This window comes from Aristolochia californica, unplaced genomic scaffold (assembly GCF_029961685.1).
Source record: "Aristolochia californica isolate CCGP_79_NKW_82.1479 unplaced genomic scaffold, dmAriCali1.0.hap1 SCAF_7, whole genome shotgun sequence".
Lineage (NCBI taxonomy): Eukaryota > Viridiplantae > Streptophyta > Magnoliopsida > Piperales > Aristolochiaceae > Aristolochia > Aristolochia californica.
In genome coordinates this window covers 41,248,466-41,266,312 of record NW_027182268.1, presented here as the reverse complement: position 1 = coordinate 41,266,312, position 17,847 = coordinate 41,248,466, and the positions used below count along the sequence as shown (strand labels likewise).

The following is a 17,847-nucleotide window of genomic DNA, read 5'->3' as shown; positions in this document are numbered from 1 at the left end:
CCGAAGTTGCTGAGAAGTGAGACTGGGTTTCCCGCCCCAAGCGGCTGCTCTTCTCAAAATCGCCCGCCTGTATGGATGGCGGGCCCCGCTTCGTTCTGAGCATGGCGGGCCCCACCTCCTTCTGCGCATGGCCTTTCAGAGGGTCGTTAGCAGAAAGTAGAAATGGAATCTATTTCACCAAACGGCTTACGAGAATCTGAGCATGAAAAGGTCTTTTCTCTAGAAGTGATAAAAAAAAACGTTAATGCACAAGAATTTATACGGTGGAAACTAGATCATCTGATGATTTCACTTTTAATAGTTCTCATGAAGTTAATGGAAAATGAAATTCCATGTTCCCATCAGAATCCATATTTGCTCTCCTCTTCTCCATCTTCCTCCTCTTACTACCATTACTTTCAACCTATTAGTCCCTTCTTTTCGGCCTTATCTATCTCAATCTCTCTCTTACTCTTGTCTATTTGCCTCTCTATCCAATTTCAAAACCCCCAAATTGAGGTATTGTTTTAATTTTTATTTATGTGTGATGGGTTGTTATAGCTATAGTTTGAATTGTTTTTGGGGCTTGTTATTATTTATTTGAACTTCTCTTTTTTTTCCCTGTGTGATGGAATGTTATGACTAGATTTTGAATTGTGATTAGGGTTTGTTGTTTGTTTATTTTAAATTAATATTTAAAAAAATGGAGTGATGGACTATTATGGTTAAAATTTAAATTGTGTTTAGGGTTTGCGATAGTTTATTTAAGGGGGGGTTACTTCACAAAAAACTTGAATTGAAGTGAATAATTAAATTGAATTTAAATTAATTGATTCAACTTCAACTCATTTTTGGGTGTTAGTGTAGACGAATTCAAGTGCACTAGAAAACAGATTCCAATGTTAGTACCCCAAAATGAAAAGTATGATATAAAGAATAAATTGAGTAACCTTTTATAATATATTTAAATATAATTGTCAAAGTGGTTCCATCCACTATTGTAGGCGGTAACTTTTCGCACTTAACAGATCGGTCTGTTGGGTTGTATTGGCTGGCCACTGTCATGGTATCAGAGTTGGGCACGCCACATCCTGCGTTCGAATCCCGTGAGAGGCGGTCAAGAATAGGCGGGGTGTCAGAGTGGTTTCATCTACTCTTGTAGGCAGTAGCTTTCCGCACGTAACAAATCGATATTTTGGGTGTCTCGCGTTTGAATCCTGTGAGAGACGGTTAAAAATGGGCGGGGTGGGTTTCATCAACTATTGTAGGAAGTAGTTTTTTCACACCCAACAGACCGATCTGTTGGGTTGTATTGGATAACCGCCGTCATGGTATCAGAGCTGGGCACGTCACGTCCCGCGTTCGAATTCCGTGAGAGGCGGTCAAGAATGGGCGGGGTGGGTTTCAGGGTAGTTTCGTCCACTCTTGTAGGTGGTAGCTTTCCGCACTTAAAAAATCGGTCTTTTGGGTGTATTGGTTAACCGTTGTAAAAAATATATACATAAACAGATAATTAACCAAAACAAACATGGTTACTACACTTATAAGTGATTTAACGTGTAGCATTATAATATATTGATATCCTAATTAATGAAAAACTATATTATATTACTTAATGATTATAGTTTATTATAAATTAAAACAATAATTTGCATGTGACTATAATAAATTATTTAAAATAAATAAAAAAGTTAAAAAATAAGTGAATATAATAAATAAATAAATTATTTCGTAATAACATACGATATAGTTTAACATTAAAACTCACTATTTTAATACAAAAAATATTATAAACAAATAAATATATTAATTTATCAATAACATAATACATATTTTACATATTATTAATTAATAATATATTAACAAATTTTGGAAAACTAATGGTTTAATTAATTGGATAATTAAACCACTTATGATGATGGTTTAATTTTTCCTAACTTAGAAAAAATTAAACATCGTCTTCCTTAGCGCGTGTCGTCTTCCTCAGCGGTGGGCCAGCGGGCAACGGCAACGCTCCAACGGTACGCCGAGATGGAGAAAAGAGGGAGGTCGAGAGAGGAGAAAAGTCGGGAGGCCAAGAGGCTCTGCGATAGAGGCTCGGCCTCCCGTGCTCTGCGACTGAGGTCAAGAGGGAGGAAGGCCGACAGGGGTGGAGGAAGAGGGAGGAGAAAAAAAAAATTGTTGAAGGATTGCAGGGCAAGAGAGAGGAAGGATCAACGTGTGTAGCGCGCTTCAATCGATTGATTAGCAAAATAGGTATGAATCAAAGTCCCCCGATTTTTGCCTGAGCAAATGAAGTGGTGTAATCTCAGTTCAATGTAATTCATTCTACCCTCCCCCTAAATACTTTTTATTTTTTGTATGATCCACCATGGCTAGAATTTGAATTGTGTTTAGGGTTTATTGTTATTTATTCAATTTTTCCCTGTGTGTAATAGATTGTAGCTATTATAATTTGAAAATTTAAGTTACTTAATTACAAATAATATCTTTTAGTTATGCCATTTCACATATATAATATTTGTTCGCAATTCTCTATGCATCCCATATTCATAGAGTAATATTTATTAATGATATAATTATTATAATAATGTTGAGTTTATTATTTTTAATTTATTATTAAAAATTAACATGAATTTTTAAAATTTAAACATATTTCGTTTATATACATTATAACTCGATTTTTAAAATAAACATTATACATTTTTTTAATAGTTTCATATATTGAATATTTAAACTAATGTTTTACTCCTAAAATATTAATATACTGTTTATTTTTTTTTATTTTCACTTATTTACATTATACACACTAGGATATATAATTAACATTAATATTACTAATTATATCGACTATTATAAATTATTGCTAACGATAGTTAGCAGTTAATAGCTAATTTATTAGTACCATAAAACTAAATTGTAATATAACACTTTTGAGAAATTAATAGGAAGAATAATTTATTTTAATATTAAGTATTATATTTTTGCTATAACTTAAAATTATTTATAATTTAGAGTAGCTAATAATTATACAAATATATTTTTTCGTTGCTATTTTATATTAAATATATTATTAATGAAATAATTTTATAATTTTTATAAGGTTATACTAATAAAACATATTTCATTGATTTTTCTATATTAATAATAATAGAAACATATTTTTAAAAAAATAGGTACTAATTCACATTAAACTCTCTCCATTCAGGAGTTCAAAGCACCCGGTCGCGGGACACCTCCGGGCTTCTCCAAGAGAAAACCCTACTATAACACTGTCTCTCTGCTACTGCCTTACTGGGTAGCGAGCTTCAGTTCGCTTTGTCTGTCCACAGCCGCGACGTCCAGTTCGTCCGTTCTCACCTCTCCAGTGCGCTTTTCAGATGGGTTTCGAGGCCGATTCGATGCAGCTGAAAGTGGGTGCATTGTTGAAGGAAGTACAGCTTGATTACTCAAAGACCAAAGTCATTGATCGGGCAGTTCTTGCTATTAAAGATCACATTGATGCCATTCCTGATCACAAACTGCCAAGAGTAAATTGTTCATTGAAATCCTAAATTTTCACTTTCGCAGGATTTCTCATAATCCTTTCTTCATCTTTCGTTTCGCGTCGTCTGTTTAGGTTGGCTCAGATGCAGCTCCGGGTTTCATTCGAGACCTTGGTGTGCCTACAAAGAAGATTGAACTGACCTTCAAAAAACCAGAACGCTTTGAGGTTGTGGGCAGTTATTCGATAAAATCCGCCACTAAGCCTGACGTCAATGTCGATATCTTAATTCGCATGCCCAAGGTATTTTAACCGAATCGTCCCATTCATTGTCCTGTTCCTGTCATGTTTCATCACTGCACTCTTCAACTGTAATGATTTTCGTAGGAGTGTTTTCACGAGAAAGACTTCATGAACCATCTTTACCATGCCAAAAGATGCCTGTATCTCACCGTTATTGAGAAGCATCTGAGGTCCTGTTCTGCAGTCAGGGAGATTGAATGGTCTCCATTTCAGAATGAAGTTCGAAAACCTGTTCTCATAGTGTATCCAGGTGAGTGCAATTTTAATTGCGTGACGTCAGCCTAAACTTCATCCCATGATTGTTACATTATTTATGCTCTTACACAAGTTATTTGTTGTGCTCCTGCTTTTGATGCGTCAATTAGTGTTCATTTTTACTTTTCCCAGAAACTAATGTAAACAAAAGAGAGTTTTAAGGTAGTTTTTCTCTCGTCGGTTAACCTAAAAGGGTAAATAACTAGATAATCTTAGTTTGAATTAGAAACCTTGCAGAGATGTCATCCACACTCTCAAGTTAAATTTGAGTCATCCAGGAGACTGGGATGACTGGTGACTATGCCATTTACTATATTGATTAATTTAATAAATAACCAAGTGTTCTGGTTTTTTATAAACTGAGGATCTAATTTAGTTTAAATCAAGTGGTTACATCATTATTATTTTTTTGCATTTTGCTCTAACTTATTGTTGTTTATTCTATTTTTTATTTTGGTGTAAAATGTTGACTTATCTTATTCCTTTTGATGTGTTAGAACTGGAGCACGATGAGCCTTTTCAACTTTTGATAAGGTTAATTCCTACAGTCCCTATATTGTTTAACATTGCAAAGTTGAATTTGACAAGAAACAATGTTCGTGCTTTAAATCAAGGTGATTATTATTCTTGACATGTGACCCTTTTGAATCAAGTCTCTTGAAATGCACTTCTTATAAAAAAATTTCTAAATTTTTTTCGTGTTAATCTTTTCTGTATAGGGGGTGTACTGCAACCTACACCAAAATACAGTAGTAGCATATTAGAAGATATGCACTTGGAGGAAAATGCTGCATTTGTTAAGAAAACTTTTTCTGGATGGAAAGATTTAGGGGAGGCTTTGATTCTATTGAAGGTAGTCTCATAGATAGCTTACCGTGTTGGTGTTAGCTTTTTGGCAGTGTGTGACAAGCTTTGTTCACCATTCTCACATTTCTTTAAATGCCATTTCTATTTTCAATGTTCTATTTCTGAATAATGTGTGCTAGTTTATGTTATGTATAATTTTTTATCAATCACCATGCCATGATTGGTTCCTTCCTGTGGGATTGTAGATCTGGGCTAGACAAAGAAGTTCTGTACATTCACATGACAGCTTAAATGGCTTCCTGATATCCATCATACTTGCGTACCTGGCAACAGAATCTGGAGGAAATCGAATTAGCAAGTCAATGAAGGCATTGCAGATATTTCGTGTCACATTGGACTTCATTGGTGAGCACTTTGTTCTGATTGTTATAGAAAATGAAAAAAAAAATGGTTAATTCTGATATCCTGTTTTTTTTTTGTTGCCTCTTGGTCACTGATCATGCAAGGTAAGCACTGTTCATGAGACATCTGCAGAGCCTTAGGAGTTTTTATTGTGCTTTTCCCCTGCCCCCTTGACTTGAAATTGAATAGTCATTCTGCTCAATACTGGCTCTTATTTTCTGACATCAGTTGGTTTGCATGATGTTAAGTAATGACATTTTTCCTCCTCAGCAACCTCTAAATTATGGGAGGCAGGCTTCACACTTCAATCTTCAAGCCAATCGAATGTGTCAAAAGAGGTTAGTTGCTTTCCTATCATTACCATTGCAGATGTTGTTTGTCACCATTTAAAAAAGGAAAAGAAAAACGAAACTGTTGATGTTGGTCATTTTTTTTTAGTCTTTATTTCATCTACTTTTTTTAGGTTCTGACATTTCTCATTAGCAGACTGGTGCCTGATACATTTGAGCTTAAATCCTTAGTGCGCAATATCATGTGGCATATTAATGCATCTGTTTTCTTATTTGTGCATTGTCGTGGTATTGTTAGCCATTAATGATCTTAAAATCTCCAGGAAAAGAGGCAAAGGCAACAGTCATTTGGTATTTTATTGTATGATATATCGGGCAATTTTAACTTGGCATTTCGGATGACAAAGTCTGCTTTAAGAGAGGTAATTGCCAGTTATCTGTCAAATTTTCTTTCCATTTCTTGTGTCTTGCATCTGTAAACTCTATTCATGTCATCCACTGGCTCTCTTTTTCTCCACTAATATCTCAAACAGCTATTCAAATTAATTTTACCTTTAAAAACTAATTGATTTATGCATAGTTGTTCCACTTTTAGCACATTGTCTAAGTTTCCAACTGTTTTTGTCATTCCAGCTTCAAGAGGAGGCTGCATGGGCACTAACTTGCATGGACAAGTGCAAAGATGGTGGGTTTGAAGCGGTTTTCATGACAAAGATTGATTTTGCTGCTAAATTTGATAATTGCATGAGGTACTTTCTGATTGCTGCATTAGTTTCACATTTGCAGATAACTGCATGCAGTAAATGAGGCGGCATAGTTATCATTCAGTTCTTCTGTTTCATTTCTTACCAAAGAAAAATGGTAGCAATAAACACAGAAGTTTATCCACTTTTTTTCTCAATCAAATTACACATCTTTAAGGAAAAGAGGAAAGCAATGGCATGTCTCTTAAACTTTGTTTATTGGTATGTTTTGAGAAAATTCCATTTTAGCTGTTTTTATCAAACTGTCTACTTCTCTCTAGGGGTATATATTGAACTGGAGGTATGCAACCATAGAAATGTTATGTGGACGTGGTCAGATCCAATGGTCCTGTTTCTATGTTTCATCATTCTGATTTTATGTCTCATTCCTATTCTTGATTTGGATGCACATTGCAAACGAATCCATATCGAGGTCTTGTCTAACAGATCGCCTGTCTCATTGTATTATACTAATATTGAGTGAGATATTTTAGATTGTTTAGATAACCAAGTAGGCTTCATGTCTCTATTTGTGTTTTTGAATACGGCCCTGATTGGTGAATTGAATTTCTTAATAGCTCCAGCATTGTGACCCAGTGGCTCCCATTTTATTAGGCAAAGTTTGATCTACATTCTAGAGACTCATTCCTCACAAGTGAACCTATCACTGGAGGTTTGATTATGTTAGACATGAATCACAATCAGTTGAAGCCCTATTTAGTTTTCAATAATCCTGAATAGATCCCTTTTAAGACATGCATAGGTAGGATAGAAGGGGGAATAATTGATGGTTGTAGGGGTAGAATAGGCAAAGGAGGTAGATAAGTAGCATAATCTAGGGGATAAGGTCAAGGATATTTTTTTCCAAGGTTGAGAGATGGCTCCTGCCCCGGCATTGAGAGGTATATGTACGGCTATAGACTGGCAGACTTTTTTTCTCAGCAACACATATACCCCTAATGATAAGGAGCCTTTGTTATGGATATTGACAGATACTCTGGCTACCACCAAGGTTGATGCAGTTATTTTCTGATTCCAACACATTACCTTGAAGTTAAAGAACTATTGGAAGATTGAGTGAACTGAGTGGCTGACTAAGATTTGGTCTGGGTAAATTTAGACATGCTTGCAGGTTTTTTGATGAAAAAACCTTCGAGAATAAATAAACTGCTTTTTTTTTAAAATTTGAGTAAATTCTTCAATAAGATCTTTTCTAATTGTACAAAGGGACTGATTGAAAGAGTTAATAGGAGAAATAGTCTCTGCTTTACTGGATTGGGTAGAAATGTGTTGAAATTGGAAAGAAAAAAAAATTGGTAGAAATTCCCAATTTCCTAGACCATATCCTCTAAAAAATTGACTTTTTAAAAGTTGGATGAAAATGATTAAAACAGATGAGAACGGTTCATCTGAAATTTAGTTCAGATGATCCTAGAAATTGAATTAATTGAACAAAATCAGTCAGAGATTTCAGTAAAAGGCAGTGCTAAAACCACACAGGACTATCAAAATAGCCAAAAAAAAAACTTTGATAGAGTAGTTGACTTGGCTCTGACCAAGTAGGCATGCAGAAAACAGAAGATAGAATGGCTAAGCTTGTCATACAATGAAACTTGTCCTAAAAGTATGCAAAGATTTTTCTTTTGTTCTTTTTCTTCTTCTTTAATCAAGGATAATAAACTTTATATAGGACTGTTATGCCCTTAATATAAAGAATGAGAAAAAAATTACAACTTATAAACATTTAAGCATAAGTTCCTAGCAGATAGTTCAATTATAGTAAAGTAAATAGTTGAAATTTGACATGTTTTTTCCTTGATCAGTAAAATGAAAGATATGGTGTTGTAGTCTTCACAGAGTATTTGTTTTCACATAGTAATTGTATTTACAAAATATTTCTGTCTTCCCAGAGTAAATTTGAAGGGGAATGCAAAGCTTTTTGAGTCTAGCTACTGCTTAGATGATGAGCGATGGAGAACCTTGGAAGAAAAGGTGCATTCCTTGCTAGTAGAGGGACTCACAGATAGAGCAAAACTCATTCGAGTGGCTTGGAATAACAGACCCTCAAAATGGAATGTAGTGAATGTATGTGAGTTAATTGTTTGTTATGACATTGAAGCTGATATGTGCACATGAATATTGTAGTATGTTCTCAGTATTTATAGTAAAATGTTGTCTTCATAATTTCAGGGTTTTTCAGAGTTTGATGATGAAAAGCTGCTCATTGGAGTACTTGCCAGCTCCTCTGAGAAGGGTTTTCGAGTAGTAGATATTGGTCCACATGCTGAGAATAAAGAAGAGGTATTTGATTTCTTTGTACTCGAAGATATTTTTGGTATAGTTTCGCATAGAGAGATGGACAAGGGGATTTATTTAACACATTTTCCAATAGGTTGTCAAATTTCGGAAGTTCTGGGGAGAGAAAGCTGAACTTCGGAGGTTTAAAGATGGAACTATTGCAGAAAGCACAGGTGCTATATTCTCAAAATTTCATTAGTATTTTCCTGATTTTGTTGCATTTTTCAGGTTTTATAAAATTATTAGAATTCCAATTCACTTTGTTAGTGCTACAGTCTGGGAATGCAATCAATGGGAAAGGCATCTCATCATGAAACACATAACAGAATATGTTCTTTCGCGACATCTTTCTGTGTCCCCTGAGGACATGGAACATGTGGCTGGTCAATTGGATTTTTGCCTCACTCATGGTGTTAAAGGTACAAAATAGATAACCTTAGTGGACTTATGATTCTTTTATTGTATTTGGTGACAACAAACTTTTTAGCTTACAAATCAATCTTCTTTTTGTATTGAGCATCAGATCCAATATCAGGTTATAGTGTTTTGCTTAAGGCCTTTGAGGAGTTATCAAAACGATTGCGGCAACTGGAGGATATTCCTCTGAAAGTATCTAGTGTTCAGCCTTTGGACCCAGGTGCCATTCATCTTACATATTGGCTGGTTCAAGTTTCAGAAATTTGTTCTTTGTTTATTCTACATATGATATTTCATCGCCAGATGCTGCCTTACAGCTGTATGCCTACTGTTTTGTACTTAAAAGTATGTTGCTCTATACTTAAGTACATCTACCTTTCTCTGAACCCTCCACCACCACTTTCGTGCATGCCATTTTGGCCTTTATATTTTATAATTTCCTCAACTGATTATGTTTAGACTCTCCATTGTTACTATTAAGGATTTCTCAACAGGCATTGTTCCAAAAAAAAGGATCTCTCAACAGGCCAAAACCATCCCAAGGGCTCTCAATGTTATGTGATACTACTAAAGAGTTTTCATTTTCAGTAGACATTCCCCTAATAGACAACCCAAAAACTGAATTAAATCACAAAGATGAAATATATTTTATATTTGGAAACTTGCATGGTGACTTAACTGCTGAAGTGACTATCCTTTGCAGCCTGGTTTGATCCATGATGTTAGCATCTGTGCATAATTCATTTTAATTAGCTTGATGGGCAAGAAAGGATACACCTTTAGTTAAGTACATGGTAGGCCTGGCAAAATGACACAGCCAGGTGGTTTAAATTCAAGGTATGACAAAGTTGCATACTTTCTCTAGAGTGCAACTAATGCTAGATTTCAACAACAACTAAGAAAATTACAATCTGAAAGTTTAATGGGTAAAACTTGAAGGACAGAAAGTAGGTTTTCTGTGGCTATTAAGAAAAATAGCAAACATAGAAAAAAAACAAAGGACAAGTTTATCCAAGAGAGAACATGAGCCAGAACTTTATTCAATAATAAAAGAGTGAATATTGTGTTACATATGAAGGCCTTTTATAAGCATACAGATCAGCAAAATAGGAAACTCCTATGCTGACTGTTATAAGAAATTGACTCTAATTAAGACTTAATTTAGTTCTACTTGTTGGAAAAACATTTCTAAAACAAGAACAACGTCTAATCTGTAAAGTTGTTAACTTTAGGCTTACCTAGTTTAGAAACAAAGACCTACACGTAAAACAATAAACTGTTACTTAAGAATTATTTTTTTTCTTCTAATTGAAGCTTTTAACTAAAATAGCAAGTCGCTATTTGAGTGATGGTTCACAAAAAAAAACCATAAGTCACTTGTCCAATAAAATTTCTAATTTCAGCAAGCTTTAAATAGAATTGCGAGTCACTATTTCAAAAAAAAAAAAAGGAATTGCGACTAAGAAAGACTTTTCTGATTTAGGATTCTTAAGCTCATAATAGAAAAGTCAGGCTCCTTTAATTGTGCCTCCTTCTTTCTTTTTCTTTCATAAGCATGGGTAGTTTTTTTGTCCTTAGATTCTTCAGCTAGGTCTTTCACATTATGATGTACTGCATCAGAAAATGTGAAGCAGATACGAAATCCTTTTCCTGTCTTGAAAAAAACTTTTATGCCTTTTGTTCTAAGTTGTATTGCGACCTTCTCAAGTTATTAGGTTACTAGTTGCGTAAATTGTTTATTTATTTTATTTCAAATTTACTCATTTTATTAGGTTTGTTAATGGTTTTATTGTAATTTTAAAACATAAGTTACTGTTATGAATAGAATAAGGGGTGTGATTTGGGCCTTTGGCTCAGTCACATGTGGGGGTTTTGAATGTGAGGTCTTGAGTTCAAGCCTCAGCAGGGGTAAGGGGTGTAATCAACATTCAAAAAAATAAATAAAGCAAGGAGTTTGAGCTTGAAAGATTTTCTTCCTTCCCACTCTCCCACTCTTACTCTCTTCCCTCAAACTCCTGTGTTTTTTACTCTTCTTTCTCTCTGCCCATTTTTCTCTACTTTTAACCTCAGCTGTGAAGCCGTAAATTTCATGTTGAACACCTGTTAAAGAATCATGTAATTTATTCAATAACTAGTCATCGGGGGGATTAATAATGTCTAACTGAATTAGTATAGTTTTACGGTGTTCTTAGCTATTTCGACAGCTTGTTTGGGTTGTTGGCATTTGTTAGATGCTTATCTTTTAGTTGGTTTTAGGTTTGAGAAGTTTTTTAACTTGAAAATTAAATTATTGTGTTTGTTGTGTTTTTCATTTTACTTCTTTTATATTTATATTTTATATTTTTATGTTACTGCAAATATCCTATTACCTATTGAACATTCACAAATTAATAGAATGTTGGTATTTTCAAGAGTTCCACTTTCTTGTGTCACTTTTTTATTTTTTTTGAAATGAGCGTCTCTTTTTTATTATAAACTTCAATCTTCTTCTTCTTCTTCATTCATTTACTCAGTAACACACAAAAGGAAAAAAAATAGAAAAAACCATTTGGTTATTCACACATAATCAGTTACAGCTATAAAAAAACTTATGAAGAGCAGGTCACACTGTATAAAGAGTAACATTCAAGGTCCATTGAAAATCGATGTACTGTACATGGCCAGTAATTTCAACTGAATCTAAGCGTAGCTCAGAATGTTGTTTCTCTTTACAACTTTTCATTGCAAGGGTTTCTATCTATTTTTTAGTTTATAATTATTGCACCTTTTAACACTAGCTATATACTCACTCTGTGTATTCAGCTCGCTGTCTCAAGGTCCTGAATTCTATTGCACCTGTAAACAATAGTTATATACTCACTCTGTGTTTTCAGCCTTGAGGCAAACTTCTGCCTACCCTCCTGTACCTCATCCCTTGGCTTATGAAAAGAGTTTTGATAGAAAGTTAAAAGAGTTCACAACTTGCATCCAATCACTAGATGTTATGATTCAGGTATGAAAATCTGTTATTTGTACCTTGTATGATGTCCTTGAATGGTACATTTCTTGTTTGACACACACTACTTTTATCTAGTTAGAGGGATCAGGAAACTGGCCACTTGATGATGTGGCAGTCGAGAAGACTAAAAGTGCTTTTCTTTTGAAAATTGGAGAGAGGTAAAAATGCCAGTTCTTGCTGAGTTAAATTTTGTCTTTGTTTTTTATTAATTAATGTGAGCATTATAAAACAGTAAATTGACTTCTTTATTTTGGTAGTCTTGGAAAAAACTGGAATATGAGATGTGTTGCTTCTGAGGATGAGGTGAACGTCCTCATTGCTGGGTATTCATTTCGTCTCAGAATCCTTCATGAGAGAAGTATTTACTTGGTCAGAAAGCAAGGTTGGAGTTTGATGTGCCATCTTTCCTTTTTTTCCTAAAATCATTCTGTTTCTAAGTATTATTTTCAAAATGTTTTGCTTATTGGTTTTTTTTTTTTTTTTAGCTGGAAATAATCAAATGAATACGATACCCTCCTTGGACAGACAACTCTTTCTTCGTGGTCAGCATGCTAGCATGGTTAATGGTTTGCAAGGGCGATATCCTATTTATGGGCCAGTTGTACGGTGAGGATCCACAACGCTTTGGATTATAGATTTAGAGCATAGTCCTCTAGTGCCATACATCTGGCCACCCTACCTTGTGGCCTTTTCATTTTTGTTTTCTTTTTTATGCTGACTTGTTTCTGATGGTTCTTTGTGAAGGCTTGCAAAACGATGGGTTACTTCACATCTCTTTTCCTGTTTTTTGACTGATGAAGCAATTGAGTTATTGGTAGCTTACCTCTTTTTGAGGCCTTTTCCTTTTCATGTTCCTTGCTCACGGATCACTGGATTTTTGAGGTATCATCTGATCTCCTTTGCTCATGCTTAAACTATTGGTTTTCTTATTAGTTGGTTGTTAATCACATGCAACATTTGAAATGTTACAGCTATTCCATTTTGTCTTGACATTGTTCAAGGCTAATATACTTCCAAACAGTATGCCATTCTCAATATTGCTACTGCAGGAAATATACCCTTAGGTAGAGCACCTTAACATGGCATACTCAATATTGACTAATATGTGGTTTTCGCTATATGTTCTCATTATGTTTTCCGTAATTACTTCAGAGAAGAAAAAAAGCACTTACCCGGTGACCTTGTATGTGGGATGACTCGTTTTTTTTTAGCTACTGCTCTCCAAGGCTCTCACTGCCTCTGATGTCATTCTAAAGTCTTCTCTTATCCAGTGAGTGGAGCCCACTGTGCACTTTGAGTTGTTAGAGTGACCATGGATATGCAAAAGAATTGTCTTGATTCACAGTGTTGAGTTTTGGAGTAGGTCAAAACTGATGGCACTCTGATAATGATATTTATTCAAGTGGCATTGATGCACCATGATTTCCATTTTTAACAATTTGTGGTCTTTAGCAGTCAGATAATGAACTTTATGCAAGTGCCATTGATGCACCAAGATTTTCCAGTTTCAACAATTTATGATTCTTTAGCAGTCAGATAATGAACTTTATGCAAGTGCCATTGATGCACCAAGATTTTCCAATTTCAACAAACTATGATTTTTTATGTATTTCACTTTGTAGTTGTATTTTATACATACAGGACATTTTACACGTTTGACTGTTAATCTCATTGATTAGCTTCTTCACTTCATGAGGTTATTAGATATCTTTTCTGAACACACCAACTGGAATGGCAGGTTTTTGCGGCTATTATCAAATTACGATTGGATGTTTTCTCCCTTGGTTGTTGACATTAACAACGACTTAACTTCAGATGATGAAAAGGTCATAAATGTAAGTATCATATTTTCCAAGATATGATATGTAAAGTTTTGATACTAACACAGATGTTCATGTCATAAAAGTAAGTATTTAATTTGTCTGTAGTTCATGAAAGCTTGTCTGGTGATTTTGGGAATATTCCAAATTTTGTAAACTCATATATGTCTGACAATTGAAGAAGAAGTTCAAAAGCCATGTTGAGATGGACTTTTTCCTTTACAATGATGACAACGATAGTCTTATGGGTTTTAGACTGCTAAACAAACTTCAGACTTAATGTTTACACAAGCTTGTCTGAGTTCGGACATGCTTTTGTTTTTGTTATCTTATTTGGAATTCCCTTGTATGGTGGACACAAAGTGAAACTTTTGCATTGCTGCATGGGTTTAAACTTGCAAAAGCTTTCTTCACTGCTGCCTTAGTAGTGGAAGGTGACTCAGCCAACATTGGCTGAGTCAAAAATGGTTCTGATCCTCCATGGAGCCTCTTGCCCTAAGTCAGGAATTTTTTTTTTTAACTTAGTGGCAAGCGAAAACTCAGCTGCTGACAAGCTGGCTAAGGAGGGCTCCTCACTTCCCTTCATTTCTGCTTGTAGGCAGGAGGGATAATATTTTCTTTGTTTCTGATGTTATATAGTTTTGTATTGCTATTTTGGTTGTCTTTTCTTCTTTTGAGTTTTGATGTAACTTCCAGGGTTAATCCCCCCATTGGGGGTTGCCTATTATATTTCCCTCTCTCAATAAAAATCTCGCTATTAAAAAAAACTTATTTGAATCAGCAGTACTGTAAATTCTGTTGCTATATTTGGATCTTTTTTTTCAATTAAGTATATCTTTTTCATTTATTTTTCTTTCCAACAAGAGAATTAGATCAATACGCTTTTTGCATCAACTTGCCCTATCCTAGATGAGATTGCAACTAAATTACATTTCTTTATTGGATAGGAGAACTTCATCAGTAGCAGAAAATGTTATGGAGAAAATGCTGTTAGTGTAGAGCCTGTGATATCAGCTATGTTCTTAGCTACGGCATATGATAAAAACTCAGAAGCATGGACCATGACTTCTCCAAGTACATCAGTAAGTTGTTTGTTCTCCGTCATGTGTTCCTCTAGCATCAAGTTACCAGCTGTCAAACTTAATTATTGGTTGCTTGGGAGCTTCAAATTACTTCTCCTTATAATCTTTTTTGTAAGTTGTTGCAAATTCTAGTTCTGCTTGAATCCAGAGTTTTTAATTTGAGCGGGTATAAGAGTAACTGTAAGAGGGTAGTCCTTATTGAATTACAAGATTGGGTGGAAGTTCCTTGTGGTTTTGTAGCTTCCTTTTAGGAGTTCTGTTACCTATTGGAGTATTGAACCTATCATGCATTTGATGTTTTTTTCCTCTTAATTTGACTTGGATATTAGTCTTGAAGTTTATATTGTCCTCACCTTGTGTGAGAACAATATAATAGATTGTGGATAAGCTTACAAGTAGTTACACCAACGTAATTACAACAGTACAAAACAATAAACATACAAAATAGCAAAACTGAAATATAAAAGACATGTATTTATTCTATCAAATGCCTATCAAACTCCATGGGGGCTCAACCAAGCCCTTACCCCAAGAAAAATTAATAGATTAATTGTCTCTTTACTTTCTATTTCACTTTCCATATGCTCCCACTAGCACAAGAAAACACATTCTATAGAGAGTAAAAATCATCCTAGCATGAAACTTTTTAATTTTCTTTCTTTAGGTGATGCACTTTTTGCGTGCACAAACTCTACCATAATGGTATTTCAAAATCAAGGAGATTCATATCAGTATTGGTACCCAGGAGGTTCTCCACCATTTTCTTAGGGGCCAGAGTTCTCTCAAGTTATTAGTGAGGCCGTAGTTTGGTTCATGTGGCAATGCCTTGATACAGATATATATTTCCACATGAGGCTTCTTCTTGATGTTCAATTGTTTAAGTAATGGGGTATCCCAATATCATCTTCTTGTGAAGAATTCCTTCCCTTAGGTATAATCAGTTTTTGTACTCATTTTTTATTGTTTTGTATTTTTCTTTGTTTCATATCTATGTTTCTCATTTGGAACCCCCTCAACTTCTCTTTCTTGATCTAATGCAGTTCTCACTGGTCTCAGAAAAAAAGAAGAAAGCAAAGCACATTTTTTTGGATGTTTTATGGGTTTCATTTTGATCTTTTTTAATTTGTTGCACTAAAACATGAGCGCCCTGGTATACATGGGGTTTAACATTGAAAAAGAAAATCTTAAAAGTTAAAAAAATCCTACATTGGGATGGATATGAATTTTTTTCAGGTATGAAGTTTTAGCTGGCCTCTCTTGTGCCAAATACACTTTGTTTAAATAGGTGTACACACAGTATCTTTGAATTGTTACTGACTGATGCTATTTGTGATGAAAAAGGTTCTTAAACGGATGGCAGCCTATGCTAGAAGCAGTGAAGAATTATTGACAAAACTGATCTTAGATGGTCAAACCAGTCTACAGAGATGGGAGGTAAGACAAAGAAGATTGCCAATGTCATGGCGTGAATGCTCTTGTTGTCTTTAACTTTATTATCATGACCTCTTCCTCATTATGGAAGTCCCTTTTGCCTTGTAGTGTTTATTCCGCACCCCTTTGACCAATTACGATGCTGTAGTTCTTCTCCACAGGGACAAATTGTCTTATCCTCGCCTTCTTTTCCCTGCTGAGATAAACCAAGGTTTGGCTAGAAAAAAAAATGATATTAGGTTTTAGCCATGTTTTGAAGCTATTGCTATGCATCTTAGTTTTGTTTGCCCACCATTAACTCATGTTATTACAAATTGCATTTGCACGTTGGACCTTGACAGGTAAGTGTGTGGTTCAAGGGAAAGCAAGCAAGGGTTTCCAATCATCATTATCACTTGGTAATTCAAATTATACATTGGAGGAAGCAAGGAAGAAGCTCTTGGTGAACTTTGATCCTCTCAGATGCTTTGTTGAGGACTTGAAGGTAAGCATAGTAAGTGATTAGATAAACCTTACAAAAACATTTGGTTCAGTACCACTTAGATTGGCGCATAACTGACCCTGCAATGTGATTGATATTCAGAGGGAGTTCGCTAGCACATTGAAGGTATGGTATGATTCTGTGGGAGGTGATGCTATTGGCTTGACATGGGAGAAATCACAATCAAAGGTACACAACTGCGTTATGTGTTTATCCTCCTTGTCGAGACAAAACTATTGTGTTGGATATGGAAATATTGTGTCATGTTTGTCTTCGGAAAAGTAAAATGGAGGATAAGTGCCTGGAGTTAATCATATAAGGATGCTAATGCAGAGTTCTCTGCAGAAAGGAAAGGATAACTTTAAAGAGCTTTTTTCTCTTTTTGTAATTACTGTTTAAGACGAATAATTTACAATATGAACACCTCTGAGAAATATCATGGGAAATCAATGTTCCTATTTGAGTCTAACAAGACGTGTATGCTTTGCTTTTGCAGAAACGTAATAGAGAAGAAGGAAGTGAGAAGGGCCGAGATCCTATTGACGTGCTCAAAGATGTTGGAGAAGTGGGCAAAGGATTCGTAAGAAGCATACATATTCTTAAGGCCCCCAGAATTGCCTGAGAAGTGATTTCCTGCAGATATGAACAAATGTATGCGTGAGGATATCTTTGTGCGCAATTTATTTGATCAAGGTCAACACGCTTACGGGTGGAGCTAAATATAGAGAGCCCAATGTATCACTCCTGGTTCAGCAAAATCCAATAGGATAGATCCACCCCAGGTACCCCATTGAGTCAAATGGAGAAATGACGAGCAGTTTTAAACTGTGCTTTTGTCTCCATCAAACTCTCTGGTTTCTTTCCTTCCAATTCCTTTTGGCTTAGAATCAATTGCTTACATGGCAACGCTATATTCTTGATTAATAATTTTTAATTCTTTGTGAACAATAATATAAACTAAAGAGACATGAATTAGGATCAACAGAATTGATTGCTTGCTCTGACATGCATTCAATCAATCTCGAATAACTAATTGTAGTTAAAATCATTTTTTTAA

The 17,847-nt window shown here is 34.9% G+C and overlaps 1 protein-coding gene across 2 annotated transcripts; it reads left to right on the top strand.

Moving 5' to 3' along the window:
- The first annotated feature begins 3,213 nt into the window (after positions 1–3,213).
- LOC137936609 (uncharacterized) lies at positions 3,214–17,771 on the top strand. 2 transcript variants are annotated; one of them, XM_068781393.1, is made up of 26 exons: positions 3,214–3,509; positions 3,599–3,766; positions 3,851–4,016; positions 4,519–4,635; positions 4,741–4,874; positions 5,074–5,233; positions 5,501–5,568; positions 5,844–5,942; positions 6,154–6,269; positions 8,174–8,348; positions 8,454–8,564; positions 8,656–8,734; positions 8,837–8,980; positions 9,085–9,198; positions 11,852–11,970; positions 12,052–12,134; positions 12,234–12,358; positions 12,462–12,582; positions 12,721–12,858; positions 13,715–13,811; positions 14,744–14,878; positions 16,220–16,312; positions 16,418–16,520; positions 16,651–16,793; positions 16,893–16,979; positions 17,287–17,771. In XM_068781393.1, exons 1-26 carry the CDS (start codon positions 3,360–3,362, stop codon positions 17,410–17,412), a joined length of 3,171 nt encoding a protein of 1,056 aa, XP_068637494.1. In that variant the 5' UTR covers positions 3,214–3,359; the 3' UTR covers positions 17,413–17,771. The 2 variants fall into 2 exon arrangements, with proteins under 2 accessions (XP_068637494.1, XP_068637493.1); XM_068781392.1 differs by having other exon boundaries at positions 16,651–16,802.
- The last annotated feature ends 76 nt before the right edge of the window (positions 17,772–17,847 follow it).